The sequence below is a fragment of the Dromaius novaehollandiae genome, chromosome 2 (assembly GCF_036370855.1).
Source record: "Dromaius novaehollandiae isolate bDroNov1 chromosome 2, bDroNov1.hap1, whole genome shotgun sequence".
Taxonomy (NCBI): domain Eukaryota; kingdom Metazoa; phylum Chordata; class Aves; order Casuariiformes; family Dromaiidae; genus Dromaius; species Dromaius novaehollandiae.
This window is the reverse complement of record NC_088099.1, coordinates 18,375,866-18,390,361: the sequence shown is the minus strand read 5'-3', so window position 1 is coordinate 18,390,361 and position 14,496 is coordinate 18,375,866. Positions and strand designations below refer to the sequence as shown.

Genomic DNA, 14,496 nt, shown 5'->3' with positions numbered 1-14,496 from the left:
CCTACGACACGCTCCAACGTGATAAAAGCACTTTTTCAAGTGCAGCCCAGTTAACTAGTGACATGTACAGGGATTTCTAATGACATGACAATAAACAGCTGTAAGCATCTTCGCAGGCCAGAGGAAGGTGTGAGATCTATATTGAAGAAGGCAGCAGCAATATTTAATGTAGCTGACACCTTCTTCTTTGTTCCTTTTCTGAATAAGCATCTCTTTACACAAACCTCAACAGAAGTGCAGTAGCTTTGGAGCTTAGGGTCTCAGTCTGTGACACTGTCTGGAGCGTCCCCGCTCAGGAATAAAATGGAAAATCTGGGGGTTGGCTGCAGGAAAGGGTGAAAATCTGTTTTGAAGGAGAATTCAGCAACAACAATAATAAATTAAGAATTTTAGTCCTTGTCCTAGGTTGATTTATTTTTCCATTTAAAGATAATTGTTTTGAAGAGTTATAGTGATGGGAACAACCTATGAAATAACTTACTTCTTAGGCATTTTATCTTTTAAAGTCATTAGATCTATATTTTGTGGTGTAAATTACAATAAAAAGAAGTATGACCTTTAGTGATTTACCAATAATTTATTGTTTTGCATAATAAGGTAAGATCAGATTTCAGGTAAGATATCAACCAGTGACCTGATGGCAACTTCAAGTATAGAGCTTGGTACAACATTAAAAAAAAACAAAAACAAACATTTGCTTGACTATGGCAAACAGCTAAAACACAATAAAATATCTGGACTTGACTGTCAAAACATACAATTCTCTAAAAAACCACACAGCACAACTTGAATATGCGTAGTATTAGAAACATACTTAGTCATCTTCATTCACAAGTTTGTAGAAGTCAAAAGGAACAAACACCACCTCATCGGTATCTCAGAAGAAGCGAGTAAGTGGGTCCAGAGCTCACTGCACTGTGCAGGTTCCTGTCCTGTCAGACCTGTTGGGCTAAGACATGTTGTGCCTTGACCTGGTATTCACCTACACCTGCCTTCCAAAGGCCAGTGGCTTCTGTTTTTGTCTGTAAGCAAACACTGCAGCAATTTTGGTTTTGAAGAGCAACCTAGTAGTTACATTAAAATTATTTCTCACTCCTTAAAGACTCCATGCACATTTTACTCTGTTTGCTTGATGCATTTATTTGGGGGGGGGAGGGGTTCCCTTTCTTTTGCAGGTGTTACAAGCCAGGAATTAACTTCTGGCTTGGAGACAGGGGCGGGCAGCCATCTGTCTAGGAAATTATTGCCAGGGCTGCACTGGGGATCAGATTGTCGGTGTCTCTGTTGAAGGAACAAAGCACTGTGCAGCTCGCGGCCGCCCGACACAGCAAACCTGCTGCAGAAAGTCCTCCAAGAACGCACCGACCCAGGAATGGGATTTAAAACCATTTCAAAAGGACAAGAAAAAAAGCCTGCAGGACAGCCAGAACCGCTCCTAACAGGGAGTTTTCAGAATATTCTAGCGTCTATTTCTTAAAGAGAAAAGCAGGTCCCTTACGCGAAAGTTATTCTACACTAATGCTCTGAGACACCCCAGGTTAGAAGCAGTGCTAACAGAGTGTTTCATTAAAAACTAAAGCTCTTCTTGTCAAAAATGGCCAGATCCTGAGAGATGCGCAGTGCCCTCACAGTCCTTGCTAGCTGCAAGAGATGGTGAGTACACTCAGCACCTTGAGGGCAAAGGCAAACAGACATGCTGAATACCAGATCCCCTGAAAAATAGTTTGATTTTCAGCAATAAAAAAAAATAGAAAACATTTTTTTCAACCCGCATTGCAATCTGCATGCAATTAATTTAATCGACAAATTTCTATTTAAGTTACAAAAAAGTTTAAGTCCACCAGAAAAATGGTGAAATTTGACAAAAGGTACATTATAGCTGTTCAAACGGAGCATGTATCCGCACTGAGATTCAGTACGTCTGTAACTCTTGCATAAACATTTCCAGACTCCTAGGGATTTTGCTGTTGTTGCTTGCATTTCATTAGTTTTATACAACTTTAAGCCAAATGCAATGACCCACATATTAAATATGCCTAAATATGCATTTCGAATAAAACTGAAAAATCTGATGGCTTTATCAGCATATAAAATGAAATAGAGTATTTACATGGAATGTTGAGCTCAATTTACAGAGACGGCGTTTCAAATTACAGGGACATACTAATCCGTTTAATAAATGATCACATTGACAAGAAATTTAAAAACTTAAAATCCCTTTTCAACCCTTTCATAAATATATAAAGTTTCACTAAATTCTTTCTTCTTTAAACAAGACAGCTATTCTCTCTTTACAGATTAACATGAAATAACTCTGTTTCCTGTTTGAATGCCACAGATGTGAGGATCTGAAGTTAGTGAGTTCATATACACATTCTGTACTTACAAGACATATTCACAACACAATTAACACACAGGTGTTACTTGGTCTTTATAGATATACTCATTTCCTGCATATCAGTAGTAAATAAAGAAAATTACCAGGTTATCTATAATATAATCTATCATACATTTGCTTACACTGCCACATCGAATTTAATGAGGTTTCTAATTGTGTCTGACCAGTGTCAATGATATTTTTTATATTGAAGATTACAGCATTTTTTTTTCAGATGGAGACAAAATGCCTGTTACGCTATTAAAAAAGTATCACTGCATATTAAACAGTAGAAAGAATTAATTTATTGCAACTGCTTCCCAGATCTCAAAGTTTTCCTCAATAATTATTGGGAAATTTCTGATGGGAAAACTATTCTAAAGGATGCTAAAATGTTTGAAATGAATTTAAAGAAAAAAAAAGTTATTCTCTACTTCTTGCTATTCATACTAATATACCACTGACCTTGCAGAAGATTAAGCCCAAAAAAAGATTTTGAAGTTATATACATAGTAACTTTACCCTATTTAAATAAATATTCCCATTAGTTTTCTTTATTGTGCCACAAAGCATGCGTGAAAATATTTTCAATCCATGCATGCTCACAGCAGACTATTTCACAATTAAGCCACTGAATACATCTTGCTTTTCATGACTATGTAAGTGCAAAGGAATACTAGAATCACTCTGTACATGTAAGACAAGGTCCACATCTAAAAAAGTAAAAAGACTTGATACTTAATTTAATTAAAATATGATGTTTTCCTCATAAAAATGTTGGTTACTTCTGCCTGTTTCAGTTCTCTCAAGCACTTAAGGGATAATTTGCAAGTGCTGATGTGCTTTTTATGAGAGTAGTTATGTTTAAAACCATCAAAGTGCTGATCTCCAGTATTAATTACTATCTTCTGCTAACTCTCCATTAAAAAAAAACTTACCTTGGAGATAGACTTATGATGACAAAGAGGCGTTTGGCAGTTTTGTTACACTAGTATTAGCTCACTTTCTTGAGTGTAGGAAGACCTGGGCTAAATCTGACTGTACTGTCGCAAAATTCTGAACAGAAGGACTGAAGACACAAAAAAATAAGACCAATGTTTCAAGCACAGGAAGACTGTACCTGCTCTTCAGTTAGAGTTGTAAAGCCCTCCTACCAAGAAAACGGCAATTAAGTAATGCCTAAAAATGCACCATATTGGGATTCTGGGACATCACCAGATGTTTTGCGCATTTAAATGTTATGAATGTAGCCAGCTGACGGGAACCCAGAAGGTCTCAGTCTCCAATCTGTCAAAAGTTGTTTTGAGCTCACTGTAAGCTGTAGCAAGGTCATCGTTGACTATCACCTTATCAAAAAGATGGCCATACTGGCTTTCCATCACCTGAGCAGATTTAATCATTTCTTGAAAATCTTCTTCCTAAGAAGATCAGTGAAAGGAGTAGTCAGTCTATAAAGACATTAAATAAACTAATTCTGTGGTAAATCTAAAGTTACTTGCTTATTTTTCATTTCATCAGGAAATGGAAACTGCACTTTTTATTAAAAAAATTATAGAATTTACCATTTCAAATGATCTCAGAGAACATTCTCACAAGTAGACTTTGCCCAACAGGCAATTCTTTCCTCTTTTCCCTTGCAGCAACATAATTAGTCACTAAATGGTAATTCTAGAAACACTGTGTTAACAGTACCAGTGGAAAGTGTTTCTGTTTACTTTGATGATACACTGAAAGCTTTGTTACTTAAGTCTCAGCTTGCTATTATCATGGGATATATCATAATATTGACTTTATTTTTTTAAGAGCTTGCTGGATGTGTAAAAGATCAGTGGGTTTCTATTCATGGTTTGGGGAGGGAACACATCTTAGGAATTTAATTGATTATATAACTATGAGAGATTAAAACTGTCCCCAATAAACAATGTCCCGAAGAAAGATGATTCTTAAGAATGAACTGCTTTTACATTTCACATAAAAATAATCTAATAGTGCAAGATTTCCAAACTATTTCAAAAGCATATTTTAGCCAGATACAGTCTGCATCAGTGACTCAGCTTGAAACAAAATCTTAAAATTCTAAAGAACATCTGAATGAGGAAAAAGGATGCACAAAGTAAATGTAGATAACAAACTCTAACTGTGATCAGCTTTGCTTTAGCTTCAGTTAGAATCTTATTTCATTATATTTCAAGGAAGTAAATAGGTTACTTTTGAGTAACCTAATACATTTTTCTGATTATTGACAGAGAGCAGCATTTGTTATTTGCTTAGATTTTTGTCTTTCTTACAGTGTTTATTTACCTGTAACACTTATTCAAAAAAAAAAAAAAAAAAAGGTATCTTACCAATGGATGTGGGTTTTTAATGAAAGAAGCATTTACTTTTTAAATTAATGCTTTATATTTGAGGTTTGCTCTAAATTTAGATTCAATAATATACCTGATAAAACAAGAAAGTTCTTATATTTAGAGACATCTGAGCCCATATGCAACCATTTTAAAGAAAAGCCACAGCATTATTTCTCATAAAAATGTACTTCTTGCATTTTGGGGTTCTACAATGACATAAAATCAAACAGAGCACCATGGATATGTAAGTATGCATGAGCGTATCAAACAATGAAAATGCCACAGCAGGCTTAGCATGTGCAAGAGACTGGGAGACAACGTGTACACTGTGTATAAAACCTGACAAGTACTTTGGACAGGATCCAGTGAGGACCAGTAACAACCTTTAATTCAAGGTAAACCACCACAAAAAACTGTTAACAAGTTCTCATGTTTTTACCAAGTCTAAATATACTTACTGTAAAGGGTTTTGCAGTTCCCCTGTCATCTTTACTTGAAATAATCTTTGCATTTTTTCTGGTCTCTCTCAACCGGTCAAGTGATGGAGGCTTTATAAATATAACAAATGGTTTAAATTCATATGTCCGTAAGTGTTTCACTGTCTGGGAAGAGGAAAGATTACAATTAGTTTATTTCTCACATTGGAATTTACTGTAATAAAAGAAAACTCTCTACTAACCAAAATAAACCCATAAAGCATTTCTAGAAGACCATTTTTCGTTTAATGCCATCTCACTTTGTTGACCAGCATCAATTCATATAATAAGAATTTTTTACGTGAATGGTAAGAAAATCCTTAACTTCCACATGGGCTGCTGGGAAATCCCATTGGCAAAAGTCAGGCTGTCCCTAGCACGGCCACTGGCAGCTGGACGCCCGGGGGCTCACGGAGCAGCCTGGCAGCACCGGCCCACGCAGCCCTGCCTCGGTGCCGCCCTCCACGGTGCGAGGGCTGGATCGCCCGGGGCCGTCCCGTGGCAGAGTCCCACAGCAGGGACCGCTCCTGCAAGCGTTCACGGGCTGGCAGGGATTCGAAAGCCACAGACATGGAGAGGCACACAAAGGTCACACACCCTCGGAGGAGAAATAGTTTGGCTAGATTGAGACAAACAAGTCGAGCTCCTGGAAGCCCTGCAGTTATTAGCAGCAGCAAACTCCCAGCGGGGCTGTTCAGTGGAGCTGAGAGACAAGGCCAACACAAGAACAAGCGGTTTAGACAGGAATGTTCCTAACAAATACCCAGCCGCCGCTACGGTTAGCGCGTCCCTTGCCTTACGCCCATCCTGCATGGAAACCCTTTACGCAAACAGCCCTGTTGAAATCAAGCAGTTAAATGTGTGAGAGAGAGTTGCAGGACTGGGTGGTAGCTCAAGGATATTCTGAAATTAAAGTTGATTTCTGAGAGAAACTCTAACTGAAAACAGCAGAAAGATGAATGAAAATACTGCAGCATTTTATAATTAAATCTTCAGTGTTCTGCTGCAGGCTTTCAATTCAGTTAATTACTGAGCTGAACATTTGCCAGTATGTATTGAAGTTTCATTCTTCTCCTCCTTCAGGAAGTCTTGCTATGATTAAGGTACCCAGAAAGCTTGGGCAATAGAAATTCAGCATGGAGTGAAACATACTTTTCTAGAAACAGAGCTTTTTCCTGGAATCTCAGTATGCAGCACAGGGAGCTAACTACAAGATGCCAAGGCAGTGCTTACTTACATGAGGCTGCACATCCAACAAGCACACTTTGTTTTTAGCTAGAACGGATCGAACGGAGTCTAAACTTGTACCATAGTAGTTGTTCTTATATTCGCCATACTCAATAAACCTGTGGCAGAAGGTGAAAACAACTGGAATCATTTCCATTTTCTCCAGCAAAAACTTATCAGTCTGGTTTATAAGATCTAAATCAGGAGCAGATATATTTTACTTTACACGTGAGTTTTACCATGTTTTATAAAGGAAATGCTGTCAAGTACTTCAGCATGTCAATTTTAAGAAATCTTCTATTTTACCACTTTCAAATCAGTAACACCTGCTTATATTACAGTAAAAGCGAAAAAAGTACTACAGTCCAACAGCCCACTAATGTTTTCCATCACCTCTTTTTCTGAACTAATGCAATGCAATAAAACAGTGGATAAGCTAAACAATAGAAACTACTGAAATTTCATTGCACACTACAGAATATCCAAATTCTCTGTCTCAGAAGAGGAGGAGGAGCTACGATGGTGCTAATGGAACCAAGGCGGCTGCTTACGCGCTATAAAAGCGCAAGCACTATTTGCCAAAAAAGCAAAGCACAGTTTGAAGTTTCAATAAAACCCACAGCTTTGTGTCTAACACACTTTTGCCCTCTGAAACACTGGGGCAGAATTTCAAGCTACAGTATTTTACAGGCTGCTAGGGAGCATGATGCTATCATCGTATTCATTTTAGTCTAATTTCTGGAGAGTTTAGAGTGAGGGGCTTCACTGTAGGTCTCTGAATTTAAAGGAACAGGAAGTGCCTGTCCTGAAAGAGAGCATAACTACACAAACATTGATTTAAACGTGTTTGCAGCATTTCCAGGCCCCTCCTCCAGGCGTTGCAACACTTTATTGCCAGGACAGATAATGGCCTATTAAAAGAGCGCTCCCCCATCTTGAACACCAACAATTTCAGTGTCTTATTGATGAGCTGCAATACTGAAACTGCTTGTAAACTCAGAAACATTTCTGTTTTGTACATTGTACTTTTTTGTTCTGTGATTTTTGCACCTGTTCTGAATTGCTTAGATATTAAAATGTAATTTTTGCACATCTTCAAATCACTGCAACTTACATCCACTTTGAAACATTACCTAAAATTACAACCAGTCACATTTTATAATAAAGCCATTCTTTTAACTATGGTTCAGTTTCAGGTAAAATCTCTTCGACATACTTGTTATTCTGTACATCTGTCTCAAACAAGTGCTTGGAAATGAAAATGTATTCAACACCATCACTTTCTTGGCCTCTTCTTGCTCGGGTAGTGTCTGCAGTTTTATTAAAAGAAAAAATAAGGATAAGATGTGCAAAACAGTAACGTAAACCAGTTCAGGAAACATTGGAAAGCACACAAGCCTTTTGTGACACTAAACACAGCAGCTCTCTGACTTCCGATGGACTTAAGGCTGCTCTGGATCTGGTAGGCGGCACTCGAGTACATGACCGGATTGAGGCTAAAAGCATGCAAAGGAAAAAAATTACTGGATAAGTGTCAGATTATCATTTTTATTAACTAGTGGAAAAATCCCAATAAAATCAGAACAGACAGCTGAACAATAAAATGCACAGCAGTCCATAACAATTACCCCACCTCGCCACTTGTTAAACTTATTAGCATATGAGACCATAAAGGGAAACAAAGTTCACTAACCTGATTTATAAAATGTTACGTTCATTAACAACACTTGTAGCTATGGTATGTGAGGCATGAGAATAAAAAAATGGGGTGTGAATTTTATGTTTTAGTGCTTTCCTGTTTCTGGTGATTAAAAAGGAATTCCTTTCTCTTTCAGTGGTCTTGTATTATCGTTTGCATTATGTGTATTTCCTTTTTACTTCCCCTGAAGTACAAGATAAAAAGGGGGATATGCAGAATGCAACAGTACAACGTATGTCAAAGTACAAAGGTTTTGCTTTTGAATAAAACTTATTTGTGGGGTTGCCACTTATGAATAACGAGTCTATTCCAGACTCATATTCATCATAATTTGCACTCAACAGCATCATGTATTCGTCATCACATGTGAACATACCTGCCCTGCTTGCAGAAACACAGCCTAAAATGCCACTTGATGCGATGTTCTTCTTAGGTTGACACAAAAAGAAACATTTCCACCACAAGAACGCCCCGGTCACCTTGAAAGTTCTGACTTACTGAATTTCAGGGAGAGGGATTTCTTTACTTGTTTGTTTTAAATTATAACCACAAATTTTGAGGAGAAAAGAGAAAAGGCAGTTTGATGAATACTGGCAATTTTTAGAGAAATAGTTTTGGGCAGGGGATTGCATATACTTCAATATGTTAAATATTTGGGAACATCTGGCTTTCTTGTTGTTGTTTTCAATACCCAGCAGAGGCAAATATTTGCAAATCAAATGAATTGCTGAAAACAAATGTATGCATTTTTCCATCTAGCAAACTCATTCATATATATACTTTATAGAATACTTGTATTTGCAAAAAAACTGGGATATTATTTCCCAAACTCAGAATGTCGGATCCATATTTTTAAAGGACCCCTCTAGGAGGCAAAATTACAGCTAATAAGCAGACCACTGAATAAAAGTTTAACTAAAGCTGTCAAGTCACCCACAGTATAGAAAATCCAGTAACATACTATAGAAGTTCCTATAGAACAATATTCTATACATAGAACAATGATAGAACAAAGATACTTTGAACAATGTTATACAAATTACATAACTTGGTCAGATATGGGGAAGTGGGAAAAAAAACAAAACAACTTTTCTAAGGCTAATCAAATGGATTAAATTCATTTATTCATAGGATGAAACTGTTTATCATCAGTGTTCATTTGTCAGCCTATCTAAGATTATCTAATATATAAAGTCCATTTGGCTGTGCAGAAAGGAAGAGTTGGTAATGCAGTATGCTTCACTGCTTCACAGCCAAATCCAGGGTGTTCTTCAGATGCGTTTCATTTACTGAACTTTGTTGACATCAATCATGTTAAACTTGCACTAAAAATCTACTGCAATGCCTCTGAGCCAAAATGTCTTATCAGTTTAATCAATGTTGTTTAAAATACAACTGCAGCAGCACTTTTAAAGATTAGAAAAGTGATCTGGATGCCAAGCTTAGACTTAGAGGACCAAATTTGAAAATGCCTTCAGTTAATGTAAACTAAGTAGAGCATTAATGGAGTAGAAATGTATTTTTTACTTACGTGGCACTGTTACCCCATAATGCTGGGTGTCACTGATCAGCAATTTCCGTTTAAGCTCATTCAGTCCAACCCCTACAGGACCTGAAAGAAAAATATCATGCTTTTTCCCAGCAGATAGCTTTCTCTATTCATAAGGCATAAATACTTTCTGAGATAGGACTACATACTATATAGCTATAATATATATTGGCTATAATATATATTGAATCAGAGTCATTTAGAAATGTGCATGGATGTAGCCCCTCCTAGAATACACAGTACTGATGAATTTCAGGAGATTACAGTTGGTAGTTATTCTGTTCTAACTTTGCTATTCTTGAGGAAAAATCTGTGAAAAAGTTGACAGCAAAGCCAACTTCTTTTCCGTAGCAACTTGAGCTGTCCTCATTCCCTTCCTCCAATATACACACGCAGCTGTCCTTAGGCCTGCTACAGACCCCTGCACCTTAACCTGCAGCTTTGCAGCCTAACTGCTAGGTTTGGCTATTCATTCTGCAGGAACATCCCAAACGCTCATAGACTAAACTCGCCCCGTGGTGTGCTTAGCTCCCCGCTGCATGCCTTCCCCAGGAGAAAAATCGCTCCCACTTTCTCCCTCTGCCCTGGGCATGCTGCTCCTTCCACCCCCAGCAGCAAGCTTCAGGTGGAAACAGAAAGCACGGTCTGGCCCGTGGCAGGATGCAACTCTCCCCACCCATCTCTTGAGTGGGTCAGCACAAAGTTGCACAGGGACAACATCCCCTCCATGCACACAGTGCTCCCCAGGCCACAACCTATTTGGGTGGGTTTGTTTCTTCCTTTGTTGTTGCTGTTTTTTCTTTTAAATGCTTCTTGTCTCCTGCCTGTTGTCTGAACTGGTCCAAAACAAGTGTTTCCTTCTTTGTGTGACTGCCAAAGAGAGACCACTCTTGGAAAGACGATGGCAGAAGAAACAAAGCCTGCATGGAATTTTCCCAGGGCTTTTTTTACCCCTCTCCTCCACCTCCATCTGAGTCCTGCTGTTCTGGAAGTGGATGAGCAGACAGTCCCTTTGCTCTCCCGGCTATTGCCAACTCTAGCTGTTCGGCTGTGGTGCCTTGGCTGGAAGGGCGAGTTTCAGGGAGGTCATACCATCCCTGGTCATGGCTCACAGGCTATGCAGGGCAGTTGCTCACTGCCCCCAGACCTCCTTCCAATGGGCTCCACTTGGTCTGCCTGGCTGGTGGAAGGGCCCTCAGCTGCGGTGGGCCATGGTGTGGTCCATGCGTGTGGGCAGCATAGCTTGGTGTGCTCGTGTGTGTCTGATGGTGCTCTGTGTCCTCAGAGCCAGGTCAAGAGCACAGCTTAGAGGACAATGAGTCATCTGAAGCATAACCCAAATAATACAAGGACAATACATGTGCTTTTAGGGAAGAATCCTACTATTCTCATAGAAGTGATACACATATTCATCAAATGCTTTTTAATAGAGACATTTTATCAACTAGACATAAAATCCTATAAACATTTTAAGGAAATAGTGGTACATTGGTTAATTACTATTGAAAGTCTGGTATCAGGAAGCAAAGACTGATGCTTCAGCACCTTTAGATGCCAATTTGCAGAAATGACTACCCATCCTGTCTGAAGTTAGAAACACATAATGATGAAAAGCAAATGCTTTCTACAATCCCCAGACTATGGTCTCTCTGTAAAATCTTAGCGTTTCTGCGTTTATAATTTTATATGTTTACATAAGTTAAACACACAACTACATTTCAGGTTCCATCTCTGACCTGCCTGTAAATTAATCTATCAGTATGTATAAATGTTTATTTAATATGGTGTACAGCAGCCTCTACTGGTGCATGTCTGCAGAGGAAAGTAATGTGTCATGTAGCTAATGGCATTAATTTTGTTCTCAGTCTTTTCAAAAACATGCTACCTTTTCTAATTTTACAGTTATTTAAGCAAATAAGGATTTTTGTAAGGAAAGTAAATAAAATCCTCAATATATCTTAGCAAAGTGGAATGAAACAGTAAGTGCAATTCAAGTAAAAAGAATCATTGTATTTCTTTCAAGCAAAAAATATTTCCCATCAAATTTACACAAATATTATTTCCTTAGTCTACATGCTGTCAAACCAACAATATACTTTTAGCTCTATTTATATATTAAGAACCCAGGCTTCACGTACCGTGACAGATGCTTTTGAAACTTAGATTAAATCTCTTTCCATACCAAAACCTCACCACTACTCCATCTCTCCTTACAGATTACCATTTTAAAATCACCTTTGAATTTAGATACTAAAAGGTGTAGAGTCTTCTCATTCAGTGCTGTCTTTGTACAACTTTCATAAGTGTAGCAAACTGACACTGAAGGCTGATACCTAATTAGCAGTGGCATTAATTATGCTTTTTTTATACTACATTTCTCGAGTGTAATGTATACTTCTATTCTGAATACTCATTTTGATGCAACCAAGAAAGATAGGGGTTTCTAATAATTATGAAACTGAACACATGATTTGAACTCAAGAAGAGAACAATGCAACAGGATTTAAAAAAACAATCCAAATTCTTATAGCAAAATGTGTGAGACCCATGACTGTAGAAAGGTTTAGCTTTACTACAGATCAACCCATGCAGCAATATTTAGTGTTCTGGCAAGAGATTTAGGGATATTTTGTTTATTTTTTAGAGGAGTATTTATGTCAATTGCTGTTCCATCTTGAGTCATGTAAATTAAGTTATGGTTGAATCCTGCAAAAACAAACCATAGTGCCTGCCTCACCTTATTGACAGACACTTGCATACTTAGACCAAAATCATTAAAACTTGCATTAAGTTTTGTACCATACACACACGTCTGAAGAAAACTGGAAATAACGTTTTATGCAAGTCCAAGACTTGGGAAGGCTAACCTCACAAGCCATTCTTCACATATAGATACATCTTGAGCTACTAGAAATAGATTTGCTTGAGATACAAAAAAGAAAGCTGTCTTTCAGAAAAGATTTTGGAAGTTAGGTAAAAGACTGGTATCTGTAGCTGAATTATTCCTTCTCTCCAGTACAATTGATTGCTACAATGCAATGACTGCATATGTACGTCCAACTGTAGCACTTCTGGAAACAATTAGATATGAAGTAGGAAAGTAAGAGCCTCATCATTTTGTGTTTCAGTAAATTATAACTAGCAGTGGGAGTGTACTTCTAAATTTGCTGTTCACTGAAGCAGGAACAGGGAGGTAATACTGGTGTTCCCACAGGCAAGGTTAGCCTATATAAATACTGCATTCTGTATAAATCAGACATTACTGAATCATGCTGACCTACCCATGCCTTCAGCCAGGAAGGTTTAACGGAGACAGTAATCACCGTCAGATGGTTTACTTGAAGCAGTATGGGCATAGTATGCCATTTTCCTACAGTATTGCTGTAGATCTATTAAGCCTCTGCAAGCTGCTCCTCAATAGCCTTTGTAGATGTTAAAGGAATGCCAGGAGAAAAAGTAAAGCCAGGAGCCGCTCCATCTTATCCTCCCCCTGCTGAGACAGACCTGGCTCTCCGCAGAGGTCCTTCACAATAAAACCAAAAGTGATGGCTATTTTTTTAAAACATAAGTAGCATAACAATACAGAGCTTTTCCAAAATGTCTTTCTTCAAACCTGAATTACAGATGCCTTTTGTTTGCATTGGTGACCAGAGGACACCACTGTGGGGAGTACTGACAGCCTAGCTCTGGGATAGAGCACATTTTTTGATTTATGTCGCATATCCACATCTCCTTCACTCTTCCACACCTCTGATCCTTGCTGCCACCACTGTCCACTTAAGGCAGATGCATCACCATGGATGACCACGGCATCTGAAAGGGACTACTCAGGCTCTGCATGCCTCTGTAATCGCATCATATGCACATAAATACATGTGTTCTGGGACACATGCTAATAGTTTGTTATTACTGAGCTTGCTTTATGCCAGCACTGACCCTTTAAAAACCTTTGTCTTAGCTGATACTGTGCCACGTACAGTTATGGTATATGGCACATCCATTCTGATGTTTAGGAAATATATTCTGTGCTAGTCCGGCCCTCACAGTCACTGAAGAAGAAGCCTGTGTGAGCAGGACTCTTCCTCATTAGCATAAATAAAGATTCTATTGTCTAAAGCATGTATATAATATTAAAATATTCTGCCTCTCATTGATAGGGCTGCAAGGTATCACTATTAGGATGCATGCAACATTTCTGAAAGGAAGACTTCAATGACGCATGCGTAGTCTGGGAATAGCAAGTTACCAGTAAAAGACTGGTTGTATGATATTGGATAATTTTTTCAGCAGACTCATCACATTCATAACAATTAGAAGACAGCACAAGAGAAGCACCTGCATTATTATTGCTCCAGATGATCCATTATTTTAGCCCCAAGGATATGTAGACTTTATTCATTGATGTACACTTGCAGATAAGGTGAAATCTTGACAAACTAATATGTCTAGCTGAACCTGAACCTAACACATCTCACACTAGAAGGGACTAAAAATTCCCGTACATGCAACTTGCATCCTGTCAATTAGACTAGAGCAATTTAAAATGAAGCCACACTTCAAAGCTGTCAGCCCCCCCACCCCCAGCCTCCCCTCAAAAAGAACAAAGCAAAAACCTAAAAAAACTTCCAACAGTAAATCATGTGTTTAGTCCTAGCATAACACATTGGACATGTCAAGCCCCCAACAATTTCAATTTTAAATTAATTATCTCTCCTTTTTTTCCTGGTACTAATACCTAAATTATATTTGACAGATTATATTGAATGCTGCTACTGGCACACAAAAAGCTTTTTAAATGTGTTCACTTCTACTATACCTGT

The 14,496-nt window shown here is 38.1% G+C and overlaps 1 protein-coding gene across 5 annotated transcripts in view; it reads right to left on the bottom strand.

Moving 5' to 3' along the window:
* Positions 1-557: 557 nt before the first annotated feature.
* Positions 558-14,496, bottom strand: part of MPP7 (MAGUK p55 scaffold protein 7) — a 158,658-nt gene continuing 144,719 nt past the window's right edge. For all 5 annotated transcript variants that reach the window (XM_064505868.1, XM_064505869.1, XM_064505865.1 and 2 more), the window contains 5 exons: positions 9,659-9,739; positions 7,645-7,738; positions 6,439-6,547; positions 5,184-5,327; positions 558-3,795 (listed from right to left, as the gene is read on the bottom strand). In XM_064505868.1, the coding sequence (XP_064361938.1) occupies positions 3,616-3,795; positions 5,184-5,327; positions 6,439-6,547; positions 7,645-7,738; positions 9,659-9,739 (608 nt within the window). In that variant the 3' untranslated portion in view covers positions 558-3,615. The remainder of the gene's footprint in view (positions 3,796-5,183; positions 5,328-6,438; positions 6,548-7,644; positions 7,739-9,658; positions 9,740-14,496) is intronic.